The 16791-nt window shown below is 30.4% G+C and overlaps 2 protein-coding genes across 2 annotated transcripts; one reads left to right on the top strand and one right to left on the bottom strand.

The window, feature by feature from the left end:
• Positions 1-6698: 6698 nt before the first annotated feature.
• On the top strand, positions 6699-9256 carry LOC140971219 (probable xyloglucan endotransglucosylase/hydrolase protein 32). The gene is made up of 4 exons (XM_073433358.1): positions 6699-7043; positions 7236-7336; positions 7766-7983; positions 8855-9256. Exons 1-4 carry the CDS (start codon positions 6839-6841, stop codon positions 9219-9221), a joined length of 891 nt encoding a protein of 296 aa, XP_073289459.1. The 5' UTR covers positions 6699-6838; the 3' UTR covers positions 9222-9256.
• A 4494-nt stretch (positions 9257-13750) lies between these two features.
• Positions 13751-16791, bottom strand: LOC140971217 (uncharacterized). Its single transcript, XM_073433357.1, has 13 exons — positions 16494-16791; positions 16274-16411; positions 16039-16120; positions 15807-15883; positions 15573-15688; positions 15386-15494; positions 15190-15306; positions 14982-15073; positions 14827-14893; positions 14648-14729; positions 14468-14559; positions 14172-14315; positions 13751-14082 (listed from the first exon to the last, which is right to left on the bottom strand). Exons 1-13 carry the CDS (start codon positions 16755-16757, stop codon positions 13936-13938), a joined length of 1527 nt encoding a protein of 508 aa, XP_073289458.1. The 5' UTR covers positions 16758-16791; the 3' UTR covers positions 13751-13935.

The following is a 16791-nucleotide window of genomic DNA, read 5'->3' as shown; positions in this document are numbered from 1 at the left end:
ATATTCGGTCAATATTTGTAAAATATACCCGAGGAAAATGAGATATATTCGGTCAATTAATTTGATTAATCTATGAATTATAATGATAATTAAAAAGAAATTCAAGATCCCATTGTGATTGAATCAAATGAAAAATACAATATTGATATTATTAAAGAATGGTCCACAAAAGAATATGAACAAAGAGAATTTGTTTCCTTTGAATATTGACGATCCAGAAAATTGGGGGGAAATTGAGGATTTATTTATTAAAAGGGGTCCAAATATAGACGATTATATCGTGTTTCCCAAAGATAATATATGTGGCATTTTGATATATTATATTACAAGCGGTTGCTACCAAATGAAGAGAAAATTAATAGAAAGGAATAATTTGAGTCGGTGTTTTTTAAAAAAAAAAAAAATTGAAGGGGTGAGAACCACATCGATTGCATGAGTATTTGGATTGAACTGAAAAAAATACTTAAAGAAAATAAGACAATAGATAAAAATGTGCAAGTAAAAAAAAACATTGGAGACAAATGTTAATGATGATCGTTGATGTTGTGTGCGTAGACTTTGCCAAAAATAATTTGGCATTTCGAATAAATTGTGAGAAACTTATAATGATTTTTTTTTTAGGTAATTGAAATGATTGCTGAGTTTGGTATATACTAGTAGAACGCGTTTGACATATTTTAGCATGTGAGATTCATTATACATATCTTGGTCCTCAAATTCAAAAATGGGTTGATACAAATGTTGGCAAATGAAGTGAAAGTTTCGATCATTGCAAAAGTTAAGAAAATCGAAATATTACTTAATTATATTATATTGTACTCCAAATGCGAGTCACGGAGAACAAATATATGTTGTAACACGTTGTGTGAATTGATTCAACAAACTCTGTAGTGATTGAAGAATATTTGAAATAATTTTTTAAGGTAGATGATACACCAGGACATGAACCTTTTATCAAACTAGAAATTTTGAACTTGACATTGAAGATATAAGAGGCCAATGTTATGATAATGAGTCAATTTGAAAGGAAAGCACAGTGGTTTATTTCAAATTTGAAAAGAAAGCACAATGAGTTTGTGACAATAACTTAAGTATTAGCAATTCCACTCAATCTTTTAAAAAAAAATAATCTCTTGGTAGGAAAAGAGAACACAGACGTGTTGTATTATTACAATGTATAGATGATTGACATAGATTTTTGGAAAGAAACTTGTATATGTATCGTGTTTTTTTAGAACATTATTTGGAAGTAAACACGAGGAACTCCGGTAAAAAAAATAAAAAAAAATCCAAGTTACATGACTACAATTGCAAATTTACTTTTAACAAAACAAAAAATGATGAAAAAACTTGCAAGTTATAAGACTGAAAAAACAAATTCACCCTTAACACGACAAAAATGAAAAAAAAATGTAAATTACAGAATACCAAATGTAATTTTTCCAAATTTATTTATAGAAACGACGAAATTGAAATATACTTTACCAATAGAAGTAAAAAGAGCCATTGATATATTAAATTATCTGAATAAAAAATGGACGGATGCTATACAAGAAGTACTTGAACTCCAGCAATGTAACATTAAATGAAAAATGCAAATTTCAATATATATGTAGATTTTACAAGGTGAAAACAACACAAGCTACTAAGATGTCGGATCGCCTTACGCACGCCCCATAATTTCCCATTAAATGCTATTTGGTAAATAGGTTAAATTATTTATTGCTCACATTTTCAACAAATGCATGCACCGACATAGGCTATGTCACGTCCCGAACCCGCGCCTACGTGACTGCACAATGGGCCCCTATAGCAATTACTTCGTATTCGTCCTCGCTTTACGAAAATGATTAACCCAAGTTGCTATAGAAGTCCATTGTAAGCCATTATAAACTCATTTTAAATCTTTGATTTTTTTGACGTGGGACAAGGGTATCACATGCTAGGTATAATGTCTTGAAAGGAGGAAGAGTTTTTATATATTTTGCTTTTGTTTTTAATGGGAGGACGATCGAAAACGTGAAACAATAGAAATGTGACGTGTATTACCATGCAATTTGAAGAGTTGCACCATTATCGTGAGATATATCTTCTGATAAAATATCAATTGTTCGATGCTTTTTTGTTAGTTTTATTTGATTTTTTAAATGGTCAGAAATACGGACACAACAATTGAGCCATCTTTTTTTTTCCGATTCTAAAATCAAAATGAAAACTAATGAGTTATAGTTTGATTTGAGTAAGAAATCAAAATCAAAATCAAAATCGGAATCTATTTTATTTTCAAATTTTGATTTTGGTAAAATATTTATTTTTATTTCAATTATATTTCGTTGGAGTGATGATATGATATCGAAAATTGCTGAACTGTCTGATGTTATGTACGCAATTAGATTAAAATGACAAAAATTAAAAGCTAGTCTACCCAAGTCAAAATTGAAAACTTATATGACGAAAATTCAAAATTAAATAAGTTTAGTCGACGAAAAAATTATTTTCATTCTTATAATAAAGATTTTGCTCATGGCCAAAATCTAGTTTCATTGTCAGAATGAAAAAGAAATTCAAACGTAATTAATTTTGAAAAACATGATGGCCCTACTCTAGCTTTCCTCCATCTTTGGCGCTTGTTTAATGTGTCATTTTATATTATAACTAGTATTTAATCCGTGCGATGCACGAGATGATATTATTAAAAATTAGTGAAAAATGACTAGATATTTAAATTGAAAAAATAATATAATTATAAAAAATATTTTTTCGCTAATTTTAAAAAACTTTCTTAAATAAAAAGCATGTCGATTAATTTTTTTGGCTAATAATCACTATCATATATCAAAATTTTAGATCGTGTTAGCATAAGGCAATGACATGATGCTTATCGTGTTTAGGTGTCGTTTGGTTCATGGTATGAGATATATAGTACGAGGATAAGTAATATTTTGTAATAATAGAATAAATAGAAAATGATAGTTAATATAGTGTTTGATTTAATTGATTTGATTGATTAAATTTGAGATAATATGATATTACCATTTTGTCCTTGTTGAAAATATTAATAGAATATTAATAATATTATTTCTTAAGGGTAATATCGTAATTTTATATTATTGATTTGATTGATGTGAGATAAATTATTACGAATTTGATTGATGTGAAATAAATAATTAATAATTTGATTGATCGAGATAAATAATACTTGTACAAAACAAGTGATATGATAGGACTATTTATATTAGTACTTAGAAGTACTTGAATCAAACGGTACCTTAATGTATTGATATCAACCACCAACCTTAATACCTATTCAATTTTTTAATTTTTGAAAAACTATATATTGTTATTTTTTAACACGTGATAAAAACATATTTTTAAATCAAATTCAATAAAGTGAATGAGAAATACTTTTTTTAAAGTTCAATAATTTTATCTAAATCCATATTCACAAACAATTTTGTGACGTGACATGTGTTTGACACATTTGAATGATAACAATAATTGTTTCATCGATATCTTTATCCAAATGAGTTGTGATTTTATCTACAAAATCTCTTCATAATATACACAACAGCCTATTATTCCTAAAGAAAAATGAAATATGCGATTATAAATAAATTATGTATAAATCAGAAAAGTTATTTTAATTAACATTTACTACGTGTATTCCAAAACAATGCCAATAAATTTTATAAGGTGTCTCCTAATAAGATGCGTACTTTCTTTAAAATTGGTTTGATAATTTCCATTACGTGACATTTTATACTATCATGTATCTGTGAACTTAGTAATATAGAAGAAAATTATCACATTAGTAAATACGTAATAATTAAACTTTTGTACAAATAGAAGAATAATATTTTTTGCTTCTCAATCATGAAAGTCAGATTTCAAACTTAATGTCTCGTTGTTTTCATATGTTGGTAGTTCATAACAACGAACAAATCTAAATTTAAACGAACATTACATCTTGAAAGGATTCAACTCAGATATGGTGCTGAAAGATGAGTCGTTTCAGAATTCAATTTTGGAGTAGATAAATTTAGTAAGATAAATAGAATAAAATTGGTTTCTAATATATTATGCAATATTGCATTATTTATAATTTGAAATTCAAATAAGATATCATAAGGGACAAAAATTATACATTGGATGTTTTTGGCAGAATTATATTATACATTAACTCTTTGAAATTATGAAAATCTCGAATTGCATGCATTGGGTGTCAACATTTCTGATTATTGAGGGTAATATACATGTTTATTGAGGGTAATTTAATGTCCATTTGAAACTCTTTTGAATCTATCTCTTTTAATTTTCTTGGGCTCTTTTATTTAAATTTTTAAGAAGACAATTCAAGATATATAATATACATATGGTTTTGGAAGAAAACTACAATACACTAATTATTCTATTGAAAAACCTTGTTGTAATGATAACTTTTAATACTCAATCAATTTTATTTTTAGAAAAATTAAATAAACTAATTAAATATTGTATTTCTTTTTTAGTAAGTAATTTGGGCATGAAATTACTTAAAATAGCAAAATATATTTTTGAATGATTTATCTCATGAGTGATATTGAACATTGCAATCATTTGTATTTTAAATTTATTTATAAAGTTTTTAATTAAATTGATTGATATAATCAATGTAAAAATTTTAATATAGTTTATGTTTTCATCAGTTTGAATAAAATTTATTTATACAGTTTGTAATAAAAATTAAATATATCATAAAATTTTATTGTAGTTTATGTTTTCAATAGATATTAGTTTAAATTTAAATGACAAATTAAAAACACATATAATACATAAATTATATTTGAATTAATATGAAAAAAATTAAATTCAAATTTGAACTAAATGAATTGATATAATCAATGCAAGCAATAATTGAAGTTATCATTTATTGCAGTACACATATTTCAATATTCGTGATATATATTTCTTTTTTTAGAAATGACATTTTGGCGGAAAATTACTATTTTTGGCAAAAACTCTGTTTTATATATATATATATATATATAAATTAATTTTTCAATACTATAGTCAAGAGAAGGAGCAATTACGTTCACTCAAAATTCATATCGTGTTCAGGTTACCATCAAGTCTCTGCTTCAATGGTGCATTTAAGAGTGAATATCTACTTAAAAGGTAATATATCATTTCCCTGCATCGACCATTCAAACATTGCTAGCTAACATATGTAAAAAAAATCTGGAAATCCACAAAATTTTCAAAGAGGCAAGAAATCCAATCATATCCATGGAAGTCATTAATAGATACCCTATGTCCCACCTGAGTTATTATACTGATCAGGCAAAAATAATAAAAGAATAATATATAAAGAAGAAGGGAGGTTTTTGTAACAGCATTGCTCAGAAGTCATAGATGTCCTTGAATTCTGAGACCCCACAAATTTGGTCCTTCTCCTTTACCACGAAGAAGTGAACAGAACAAGATGGGTAAATATTACATAAAGTGTGGGGTTTTATCTGAAAATCTTAGCTTTCAAGGATCAGACTTATGCCTAGTGGACCGTTGCTTTCATTCGTATTGCTAACCCGAATTCGATTGATTATTGCCTGAATAGTTTGTGGTACTCTTTTCTTGTATTCGATATCGTGTAGGGAATTTTTCCCGTAAATCTACGCCTCTCTCAACTTTACGTTTTGTGGATGTTATCGATATTATTGGCTGCTATAGCGAGAGCTTCTGAGAAAATTTTATCCCGAGTGGAAAACTGGATTATTTAAGTAAATAAAATATACTTTTACAAAAGTGTCGCTCGGATTGCAAAGCCAAATGAGGCGAGTTGTCAAATGGAAGATTTTGCGACGAGGACGGTAGATTTGACGGAAATATACTATTTTTTACTAAAAAAATATGAGCCAATGAGCAGATATCATCATTTCACCATGATATTGCAAACGTATTTAAAACAAATTCCATCGTGCAGGCATCTGAATAAGCAATTTTTTTTTTGTTTTGGTTATAAATCAATTTTAGAAATTTAGAATTCAATTGCTATTTCAATTCCTTATTTCTTATATCTGATACTATCTTCTTATTTGTGGATAATAAGCTTCTCATTTTTGAAAGGGTGTGTCTCTTGTGAGACGGTCTCACGAATCTTTATCTGTAAAACGGGTCAACCATACCGATATTCACAATAAAAAGTAATAATCTCAGCATAAAAAATAATATTTTTTCATGGATGACCCAAATAAGATATTTGTCTCACAAAATACGACCCGTGAGACCGTCTCACACAAATTTTTGCCTTTTTGAAAATATTTTCTAGATTTAGTATTTCTTTTACTTTTGTCTTATAAATATGGAAGTAATTTTGATCAATTAAACAATTTAGTTTATATAAAAAATAAAATAAAATTGAGTTCAGTTCGGACATTACTCTCATGATCGATCTGATGATCACCATTGTCTCAAAAATTTTTTCGATGTGAGATCAATATGAAATACTCTTATTTAGTCTCATTTTACAGAGTAATGAGATGCTAATAACATTACGACATTACTCCCATAGTGGATATAAAAGAAGACATTTATCCATATTTGTGTGGTAAATTTAATTTTGATTATGGAACCCCTAATTAAATCCACTGACAAATTAATGACTGAATGTGAGAGTGTGGAACCCTAAAAAATCTTTCTATACTTGGACGTACACTTGTACCCGCCATTATTTATAGCTAACCGAGTACTCCTCCATTGCTCACTCCCCCAATCCCATCTCCCACCAATATACTCTCTCCCTTCTGCTTTCAAAATCTTCAAGAAAATCAGCCATATTTTCTTGAATTCTAACCACAATCCCATGGCTCCACAGTTCCTCCTGCCCCTCATCTTTTTCTCCACTCTCCCTTTCGCCAATGCGGGTAATTGGCCGCCTTCTCCCGGCTTTTCCCCGAGTTCCAGGTTCAGGTCCATGAGTTTCTATAGAGGATACAGGAATTTATGGGGCCCCTCCCATCAAAGTGTGGACAACAATGGCGTCACTATTTGGCTAGACAAAAACTCAGGTTCGTTTGATATTTTTTTTTTTAACGCTGATGATTTTTGTTATGGAAAATGTTGTAAAGATTGATCGTCCTTAATGTTTATATAATTTCCTTGAAAAAAAAATAAAAAAATTACTTTCACTATACCGGAAACATTCGTTTGTATGCAGAATCAATGTTTTTTCTAAAATATATGTTCTTTTGGTGGGACAGGAAGTGGGTTCAAGTCATTGAAACCATTCCGATCGGGGTACTTCGGAGCCTCCATTAAGCTCCAGCCTGGTTACACTGCTGGAGTTATTACTGCTTTCTATGTAAGAAGTTTCGAATTCTTTAATCATTAATGTGAAGTTCTCGATCCGTCGCAGATAATTGATTTTTTCTTATATAAAAATTATAGAATATTTTATAACTTCAATTATTTTCACACACACACAATTACCGACACAAAAATAGGCGATCTTCTGATTAGTCAAAAATATGTAGTGCAGTAACTCGATTTATTTTACACTTTTAATTCTTTTGCCGACATATCATATCGACAATATCTATTGTCATGTTGTTAATTTAGTTTAAAAAATAAAGCACAAAAGAAGTCAAGTTATTATCCTAAGACTTAATTTTAAACAAATTAAAAGACCAAAAACTCAATTATTTAAGCCAATTTAATAATTTTACTATATTTCCATTTTAATTATATATTAATAATATAATGATTGTTAATTACATGGTTTATTCTATAGCTTTCCAACAATGAAGCTCATCCAGGGTATCACGATGAGGTGGATATCGAGTTTCTTGGGACAACCTTTGGAAAGCCTTACACATTGCAGACAAATGTGTACGTTAGAGGAAGTGGGGATGGGAGAATTATTGGAAGAGAGATGAAATTTCATTTATGGTTTGATCCCACACAAGATTTTCACCATTATGCCATATTATGGAGTCCTAAAGAGATCATGTAAGTTGCTACTTCAATCTCTTTTTATATTATATTATACTTGTGCTTTTGCAAGCATAGGCAGCGTGCGTTGTGTGCGTGTATAATCGATTTTTTTATATATAGATAATTTTGTTTAAAAAATTATATGCGAAACCGAAATAAAACTGATGGGAATTGAGAGAGAAAGAAATGTCGGCAGCAGTTGAGAAAACAGAGGAATAAGATGGTGGGCATGTGCAAATTACTGGGAAGTCCCTGACTGTGCGATAGGGTAAATTTGGGAAAAAAAATTGGTACGTCACTGTCATGATTTTCACAATTACATCATATTAAAATTATTGTTTCTGTTAACTATATATTAATTAATACACGACAGTCTAATGAGTAATTTTATTTGGGTCATCTGTGAAAAAAATATTGTTTTTATGTCAAAAGTATTACTTATTATTATAAATATAAGCATAATTGACCGTCTCACATATAAAGATTTACGAGACAGTTTCACAAAATATCTATTATAATAATATATAATTAGACTTCGATTTGTGGCCAATTATAGTTGTTAGATCTATCTCACAATAGAGGCTGAAGGCTCTAGATTCCATCAACACAAGCAAAGTTTCATCTCAACGTGATTTTATCTATCGGACTATTTTTTTACACTTAAAATTATCGTTATTTTGTATCGATACATCATCATAAATGCATACTGAAACTGCACACAATCACGAGATTCTGGCAACAATGTTAATTGAAAAAACCAAATTAATGATAATAATTCATATTCATATATAAAAAAAGACGCATCATTGTTTGAATAATAATTATTATTATGATATGTTTTAATTAGTTTTTCTTAGTACTTTGCATTGATTCGTTGTCTTTTCAGATTCTTTGTGGACGATGTTCCAGTTAGAAGGTATCCAAGAAAAAGTGTCGCAACATTCCCCCTTAGACCAATGTGGGTATATGGATCCATATGGGACGCGTCGTCGTGGGCGACCGAGGACGGGAAATACAAGGCTGACTATAACTACCAACCTTTCGTCGGGAAGTTCACTGGTTTCAAGTCAAGTGGTTGCACCGCCTTCGCACCATCCTGGTGCCGCCCTGTGTCGGCCTCACCGTTCCCCTCCGGCGGCCTAACCCGCCAGCAGTCTAGCGCTATGCAATGGGTGCAAAGTCGGTATTTGATGTATGACTATTGCAAGGACAATAAAAGGGACCATTCCCTGACACCGGAGTGCTGGAATTAAAAAAAAATGTTTTAAATTCAAGGCCAAAACATATTATTANTTGCCAACAAAAAAGGTGTAAGATAAGCAAGTGGGGTAACATCCAAATACCCAAAAAATAATAATGATATAAGCCATTGGAGTTTTTTTTGTCATGTTTCCACATTGTATATTAGTATAGAAGAGTGAGAGGTGATCCACAACGAGAGTGAGATCGTTGATACTGAATGTATTTAATTTGAAAGAGTTCACTTTCTTGTCAGTTTCTTAATAAATAAAGCAATATGTTTTTTTTTTGGGGTTAGATTTAATAGATAGATACGTTACAAGTTTTATTTCATTAAATAATATATATACTTTAATATTTTAAATCTCGAATGGATGATACACACTTTTGATGTGATATACCACAAATTCCATTATTACAATAATTATTTTAAAGATTATTTATAATTCATAAAAATATTCAAATTAATTATGAACAATTTTATAAAAGTTCTTACACGGTTATATATTGATTAATTTAAGTCCACAAAATATTACAGAAAATGACGACTGATCACTAGCTACATGACCTCCTAGCTAGTATAAATAATACAGGTAAATTGCATCAACACCATGGTAAAAATTAAAATAAACAAAACTCTTATGTTAATTTAACTTCATTTAAAATCTTGTATTTTTTAGAATCGGACATAAAATATCTTATAAATAGGGAAAATATGTTTATGTTTTTTAACACATGGATTAAATTTGCTTGATTTTTAAAAATGGAGGAAATATTAGATTATTAATAGTTTTTAGGGAGTTTTATGCCGTTTTAGCCCAATTAATGCCTGATCTTAAACCTAATCGTAAAGGCATGATTAAATTGGTTATGATTTTATGTTATAATTAGTGTCAAGCCTGCTACTTATAATATTTATTTTTATTTATGCAAAAAATAACGCTTGTAGCACATGAAAAGTATGTTGTTTTGGTGAAAATTAATGTTGGGGATACTATAATTGTTTCTGATAGGTAGAATAATCGAAGCATGACGCTTAAGTTGATGTACAATTTAAAAGAATTGAGTTACACTGTTACCCCTATATAGTTATAGATATTTGTAATGCGACAAGCGTTGGTCCTACGATTGGTATCGGATCCGATGTCACAAGCTCGATTCACATGGATTGCAATTTGGGAGGAGGATTGTTGATCTGCAATAATTGTTCCTCTTATGTAGTTCAATTGAGTCATAATGCTTTGGCTTTTATTTGGTTTAAAGAATTTGAATTGAATAGTTACTATTAGCTATAACTTTTAGTGAAATGATAGAAGTTCGTTCTTCAAATTATTATCATAGCCAAAATAACGAGTTCGATTCTCGTGGACTTCAAGAAGTGAAATTATTGAGAGGTGAAATTTTTTTGGTATAATAATTGTTCATGCTTGGTAGATCAATCAAATGTGACGTTTGGACCGATGCACAGTTTAAAATATTTGAGATGCATCGTTATGGTAAATCAAAAGAAAGCGTTTGAACATATACTACTTAAATGAATTAATGTCATGGCAAATTTTTAATTATTTTATTTCAAATTTAATATGTAAGCGTAGTCAGACATGTATGAAATATTTTAGAATTTGGATCCTAAACACAGCACCTGATATTGTACATTTTTTATACGAGATGATTCAGTAGATCATCTGATGGACCTCACACATTGTCAGATAAATTTGAAAAATTATCAGACGATCATCTGATGTAAAAAGAGCACAACATCAGAGGTTGTGTTTTCAGTCACGGCAAACGATCCAAATCCAATATTTTAAAGCATATCTATGTTTTATCCCTTTTATTTTATCTTAATTACTCATTATTTTTCTCTATTTGTATTAATTTCTCATGATATTAAACTATATTTCCATAACATTCATTCTGAATCGCTTGTGACTACTTTGTAAACTATTATAAAAAAACGTGTATCTCTTTTTTTTTTCCCCAATGGAATATTTGTTACACTATCATTGTCTTAGATATTAGATCATGTCATTTTGTTAAAAAAATTTGGCCTTTTGAAAATCTGAAATAGTTTATCAATTAATTCATTATTAATAAATACCACTCCATTGTAAGTTTCGATATTTTTATGAACTTTGAAATTTGCAACATTTTTTAATATACCCAACGAGATAGTACTTTTAATTTATTCATTCACAATGATAAATTTTAGAAACATATATTTCATTTGGTGTTGTAATTGAAATTTAAATGCAACAAATGAAGTAAATAATTTTTTTTAAAAATATAATCGGACAAAATCATCAGAGGTCCCTTACTGCAATTATTATTATTATTTTGAGAGGCCCTTATTGGAAGTATTGAAAGGACAGAGTTCGGAAAGAAAAGAAAAGCAAAATGAATTTAAAACATATATATAGTCCTACAAGATGCTACATGAAAAGGCAGAAATTATGATTAAAAATAAAAAAAAACAAACGAAAGAAATAAACAGATACGAAATCATTGGTTCATACAGTGGTAATCTCTTACTTGTTGAAAAGATTATCCAAAAAAGGTATTATAGTAAACTAGCAAGATCTTGCGTTACAACATGCCCTAGTCGTTTTTAGCTACTTATTTAACGTAAAACGAGTCGAATTCGAACATGTCGGCAATATTTGGTAACAATTTGATTAATTAGCTAGTGAATTTAATATGTAACAATGACCACTCAAGAAAAGAAGCAAGGAATGTCTTGTCAATTACATTTTAATAATTGCATATATTTGAATCCCACCCCCCCACCTCACACTAAAGAACGAGGACAATTATTTTAAAAAAAAACATATATTTGAATCCCACCCCCCCACCTCACACTAAAGAACGAGGACAATTATTTAAAAAAAAAAAAAAAAAAAAAAANGGACAAGTCACATTTGATTAGTTGTGAAGTCAAGCCAGTCTCCATTCTCATGTTGTCGCATTATTTTCTTGGGGTTTTTTCATTAATGGTTTGTATTTTCTTTTTATTTACGCAATTTGAGTATTATTTACGAATAAAAATGAACGATCTGTAAAATCTCGTCGGTTGCGCCAAATCAGCAAGCATCACGCATAATTTGAGATAAAAATTATTCACCATGAAATCGAGATTTATGTTTTCGTCTCTTACAATGTTTTTTAATTTCAAATCATGTAAAATAAATTATTCTGCCGGAAATATGTAAAATAATACAAAATCCAAAAAAGGTCAGTGATTTTCTTTGAACTTCATCCNTCGTCTCACAAGAGACCTCCTCTAAAACGAGGATCGGTGGATGCGGACTCTGAAATCGGGACAACACTTTTAATTTAATTCTCTCAAAATTGTGAGGTCTTTCTAAATATTTGAAAACTTAGATTACATATATGGCCCAATAATGGCTAGTCCATGTCTATATTTATTTTATTTTTTTTACCTAACTCACCTTCACTTTTTACTGAAATCTTTTTTTACCTATTATATTTCTGAGATTTCAATCATACAATTTCCAATTTTCTCGTTCTCAGTTGTTCTTCCTTTACAATTGTTTAAAAAAAAAAATCATATCATCCAACTTTAAAGTTTTCTGTTTAATGCAATATTCGTTTTTATATGTATTTTATAAAACGATTTATTATAAAAATTACAATAATTTACTCATATAGCTATCAAAACATAAAAATAAATTAAAATGCCAAATTTTTTCCAATCAAACATCTTACACAATTTTTTTTATTAATCTTGTTCATACACTGTACTAATTATTTCATTTTCTATTTAGCATACTAGTATACGAGGCTTTAATTTACTTTCAACAATTTAAGTTTAGTGTATGTTTATCAATTAATCTTGCACAAAAGATTAATTTAGTTGAATTGTAAACAAAAATATCATATCATGGAAATTTTTGAATAAAAGTTTTTCGAAAATATCTTGGGTTGAATGAATGAACTGCAAAAAATCGCTCTAAAAGCAAAAATAAATAGTAACAAAGGGTTCGGAGAGAAAATAATCACAGTTGATGACAGAATTATAACACTCTTAATAAAAAATTAATCATTCGATGTCTTTTGAAATTATTAATTTTATTGTTTAATCTACTTAATTAATCGATGATCTCTAAATTTTGGAAGAGAAGAAATTTTTTTTTTCCGTTGCAAAATATATCAAGTGAGAAAATGGGAAGAATGAAAAATCGTGTAACTAAAATCTTGGAAATGGATTAGGAAAAGTCAATGGCTAGTATAATAATGAAAGGTCATTTTAGACAAATAAAAAAGAGTAGTAATTAAGTGGGACAAATTTTAAGTCAAGAGAATAAATGATAAAAGTGGAGTGAGAAATAATATTTGCAGTGTTAATAACAACATTCTCGATCAAATATCAATCTTAGTCTACTATCTATGTATTCTTGGCAAATTTGATCATTTTTCTGACGTGATGCTTATGTGACACCAATACGACGATCATGTAACACTGACATGTGTAATGACATATCAATACTGCAATGAAAAATTACTAAAATAGCAAAAATTTGGAATATACATGACTAACATTTAAATTTGATAATATAGAAAAACAAAATCACAAAGAAATAAATACACCCAAGTTAGTTAGTTTCTTGCTGATTGTTTGGGATCCATCTACAAGCTTAATTTTTGGACATTGGTAGGGATTTTCAATATACTTGAGTATTTAATATGTCTAAAAACAATTAATATGCCTTACAATTTCCAGTATATGCGCAATTTATGCAGTATCCCAGAAACCACAGCCCAGAAGGTAATTTCGGCAAATATTACATACAAAAGAGTCCCCAGCCTCTCACTTTTCCACACATCAATGAAAACATGCTTCTGAATCCAATTCACCTGACAAAAACCAACAAAAAATTTGATATTTATAGCTTGCAACATAAAATATCAAAATTTGTTGCAATATATTATAGAGACAAACTTACCAGATTGTTATCTGGATTCTTGAAATACCATCCATTTATAAATGCTGCGAAAATTCCTTCAGCAGCCATCACGAAAACCAGCATTGCATTCATACCGATCCACTCCAAGAACAAGAACGGCATTCTAAGTCCCCATATGTCAATCTGTTAAAATTTTCAAAAAGGGTTTGGATTCATTCCATTCGAAGTGATCGGATTTTGAATGGCAATCTGACTTCATTTTATGACTCCCATATCATCAAAAAGACGAAAGAAGTAAAGGACTAATTATATTTTTATCCTAACAATATATTTACCAGTATGTAGAAGGCAGAGAATACGATTCCAGCTGCACCCGCAGTGAAACAAACATAGCTAAAACTATAGAGCTGCTTGTTGATAGGAATAGCTGCAAGAAAATTAATGAAATTTTTTCTTGAATTATTGAAATTTGATCGTCCGATCGATGTAAAATTTCAGAATATCCTTTTTCTTACCATCTGTAAAATGAAAAATACAGGCTAATGCTAGCAAAACAACCCCCATTGAAATCCATTGCTTCAGTCTCTCAGCATGCCCCTGCATAGTGAATCCATCTGTTTTTACATACTAAGCCATTGATCTTCATATAATTTTCCATTTCGAAATATATAGTAGTATTACCAAAGAAATTTACCTCGAAATGAATCAAGACATGCCCATAGTGAATGCCAACAGTACCAGACATGATTGCTGAAATTGAGCTGCAAAAAAACGAAAAAAATATAAAATTTTCTCGACATCACGTGCCTAAGAAGATGAACCAGCATTAGAATCAAGAAGGATCGCAACCTTAAAAGGCCTTCAGGCTCGAATGGAGCGCGACACCATGTGGGGGCATCTTCACGAAACGAACCAGAACTAGGAGAACTAAGCGTACAAGCCTGCATATTTTCTCATTATATATCCATGAAAACGGAACTCATGAAATGCAACATTATCATTGAAATTCTTGGGAAATAATGAACTAAGAATTTGTTTTCTGTTTTTAAGAACCGACCCTTAAACGTGCCCAAACCGGATGAGTGTACAGATGATTAACACCCCAAACTTGTCGATCAACATACCCAACTGCATTGCACGCCGGTCCCAAATGTCCTCTCATCCCACATTTTACCTAAAAAAATGTAGAAAATTTTGTAATTCATGTTTACTGAGATATAAACATGTAGTACAGAAAATGGTGGTGTTTTTACAGTGTATCTCTCGATTTTGTCACCGTTTTGCGCTGAGAAACTCCAGTCTGGAACATATAGACTGAATAATGTCACCATGTAGATAATAAATGCAGTGAACCCTCCAATCCTAAAACCGAAACAAATGTCAATCTGTTGCTTCATTGTAGTACAGAAAAAGATATGATACATTCAAGACTTAGCTTACCATTGCCATTTGTATGCGGTGAAAATCGAGAGATGGTCGAGGTTTTGGCTCGTTGGTCTGACCTTGGTGGTGAAGGTCTCTATTAAAGCCACAATGAAGTAGACCAAAGCTATTCTCTGTTCCCATTTGTACATACAACACATAAGGCTGGAGTTTTTGGATTTCTTTTTCATTTCCATAGCCGTTTTGTATCTTTAACACACGAGTTTATGAAAAACGATTGAACGCTCGAACCTGAAGAATGCCACACCATCGAATCTGCTTCATGTCGACACCATAAACCAGATCATTTGGTGCATGAGAGTATCCTCCTGCAGGTCATAAAATGACAAATATTAAACATGCCCTTTTTTCGATTTCTGGAATTCAAACTCGAACTGTATTCAACCTCATATCAAACGTTTATTACCGAATGTGAGGTTTGTTTTGTGCTCAAAGAAAGATAAGTATAGAACTCAATCAACACCTTGTAGCAGAATTCCCCAGAACAGAAGCTTTAACGTCCTCAAAGTTATCTTTCTTACTGCATAACTAATCTCTGCAATTCTCTGCAAAAATTAAGGTTTGATCCAATTTGAGAGCAGGACTGTCTGAATAAGGGGATATGAGCGATAATAGCCCTCAGCCCTCGAATGAAAAAAAATCTAAATTCTGGAATCCGGCCTTGCACTAAAGATTGTAACATATACATTATATTGTACCTTAAGGGCAAGAGCTACGGCAACACCAACGATGAAGAGGAAAAAGGGCATTACAAAATCAGCTAATGTGCATCCATTCCAAGGCGAATGGTTAATGCGCGAATACGCCTCTCCAGCATCATCGACCAGTACCATCAGCTGTAAAAACACCATAAATTCCTAGTTCAAGTTCCAAAAACTGATATAAAAATTAGCGGGGAACTGCTTAATATATTCATACCACAATAGTGAGACCTCTAAATGCATCTAAGGTTGCAACCCTTTTCGTCTTTTGTTTTAACAGAAGCTGCTCTACCTTCTGTTCCTCGGTTTTCAGGTCCGAGGTTTCCACGCTTCTCGGCTCAATCTCGTTGCTGATATCATGAACACCACTAGTTCTTGCATCATTCTTCTCCCCGTATACATGCTTATGATCATCCTTCTTTTCATTTTCGAAATCCGTTCTGGCCCCGAATCCTTCTTCCAAATTCCTCGGATCCTCCATGGGCAAGTACTTTCTATTAGCTGGTAGTGAGCTG

Source organism: Primulina huaijiensis, chromosome 2 (assembly GCF_012295235.1).
Source record: "Primulina huaijiensis isolate GDHJ02 chromosome 2, ASM1229523v2, whole genome shotgun sequence".
Lineage (NCBI taxonomy): Eukaryota > Viridiplantae > Streptophyta > Magnoliopsida > Lamiales > Gesneriaceae > Primulina > Primulina huaijiensis.
Note: the sequence above shows the minus strand (reverse complement) of the source record. Positions and strands in the feature narration are given on the sequence as shown.

Coding starts and splice junctions, on each gene's coding strand:
- LOC140971219 (XM_073433358.1), top strand. CDS start 6,839: ATGGCTCCACAGTTCCTCCTGCCCCTCATCTTTTTCTCCACTCTCCCT. Junction 7,044..7,235: donor TTGGCTAGACAAAAACTCAG/GTTCGTTTGATA, acceptor TTGGTGGGACAG/GAAGTGGGTTCAAGTCATTG. Junction 7,984..8,854: donor TGGAGTCCTAAAGAGATCAT/GTAAGTTGCTAC, acceptor TTGTCTTTTCAG/ATTCTTTGTGGACGATGTTC.
- LOC140971217 (XM_073433357.1), bottom strand. CDS start 16,757: ATGGAGGATCCGAGGAATTTGGAAGAAGGATTCGGGGCCAGAACGGAT. Junction 16,121..16,273: donor CCGTAGCTCTTGCCCTTAAG/GTACAATATAAT, acceptor TAATTTTTGCAG/AGAATTGCAGAGATTAGTTA. Junction 14,083..14,171: donor AGAATCCAGATAACAATCTG/GTAAGTTTGTCT, acceptor GGTTTTTGTCAG/GTGAATTGGATTCAGAAGCA.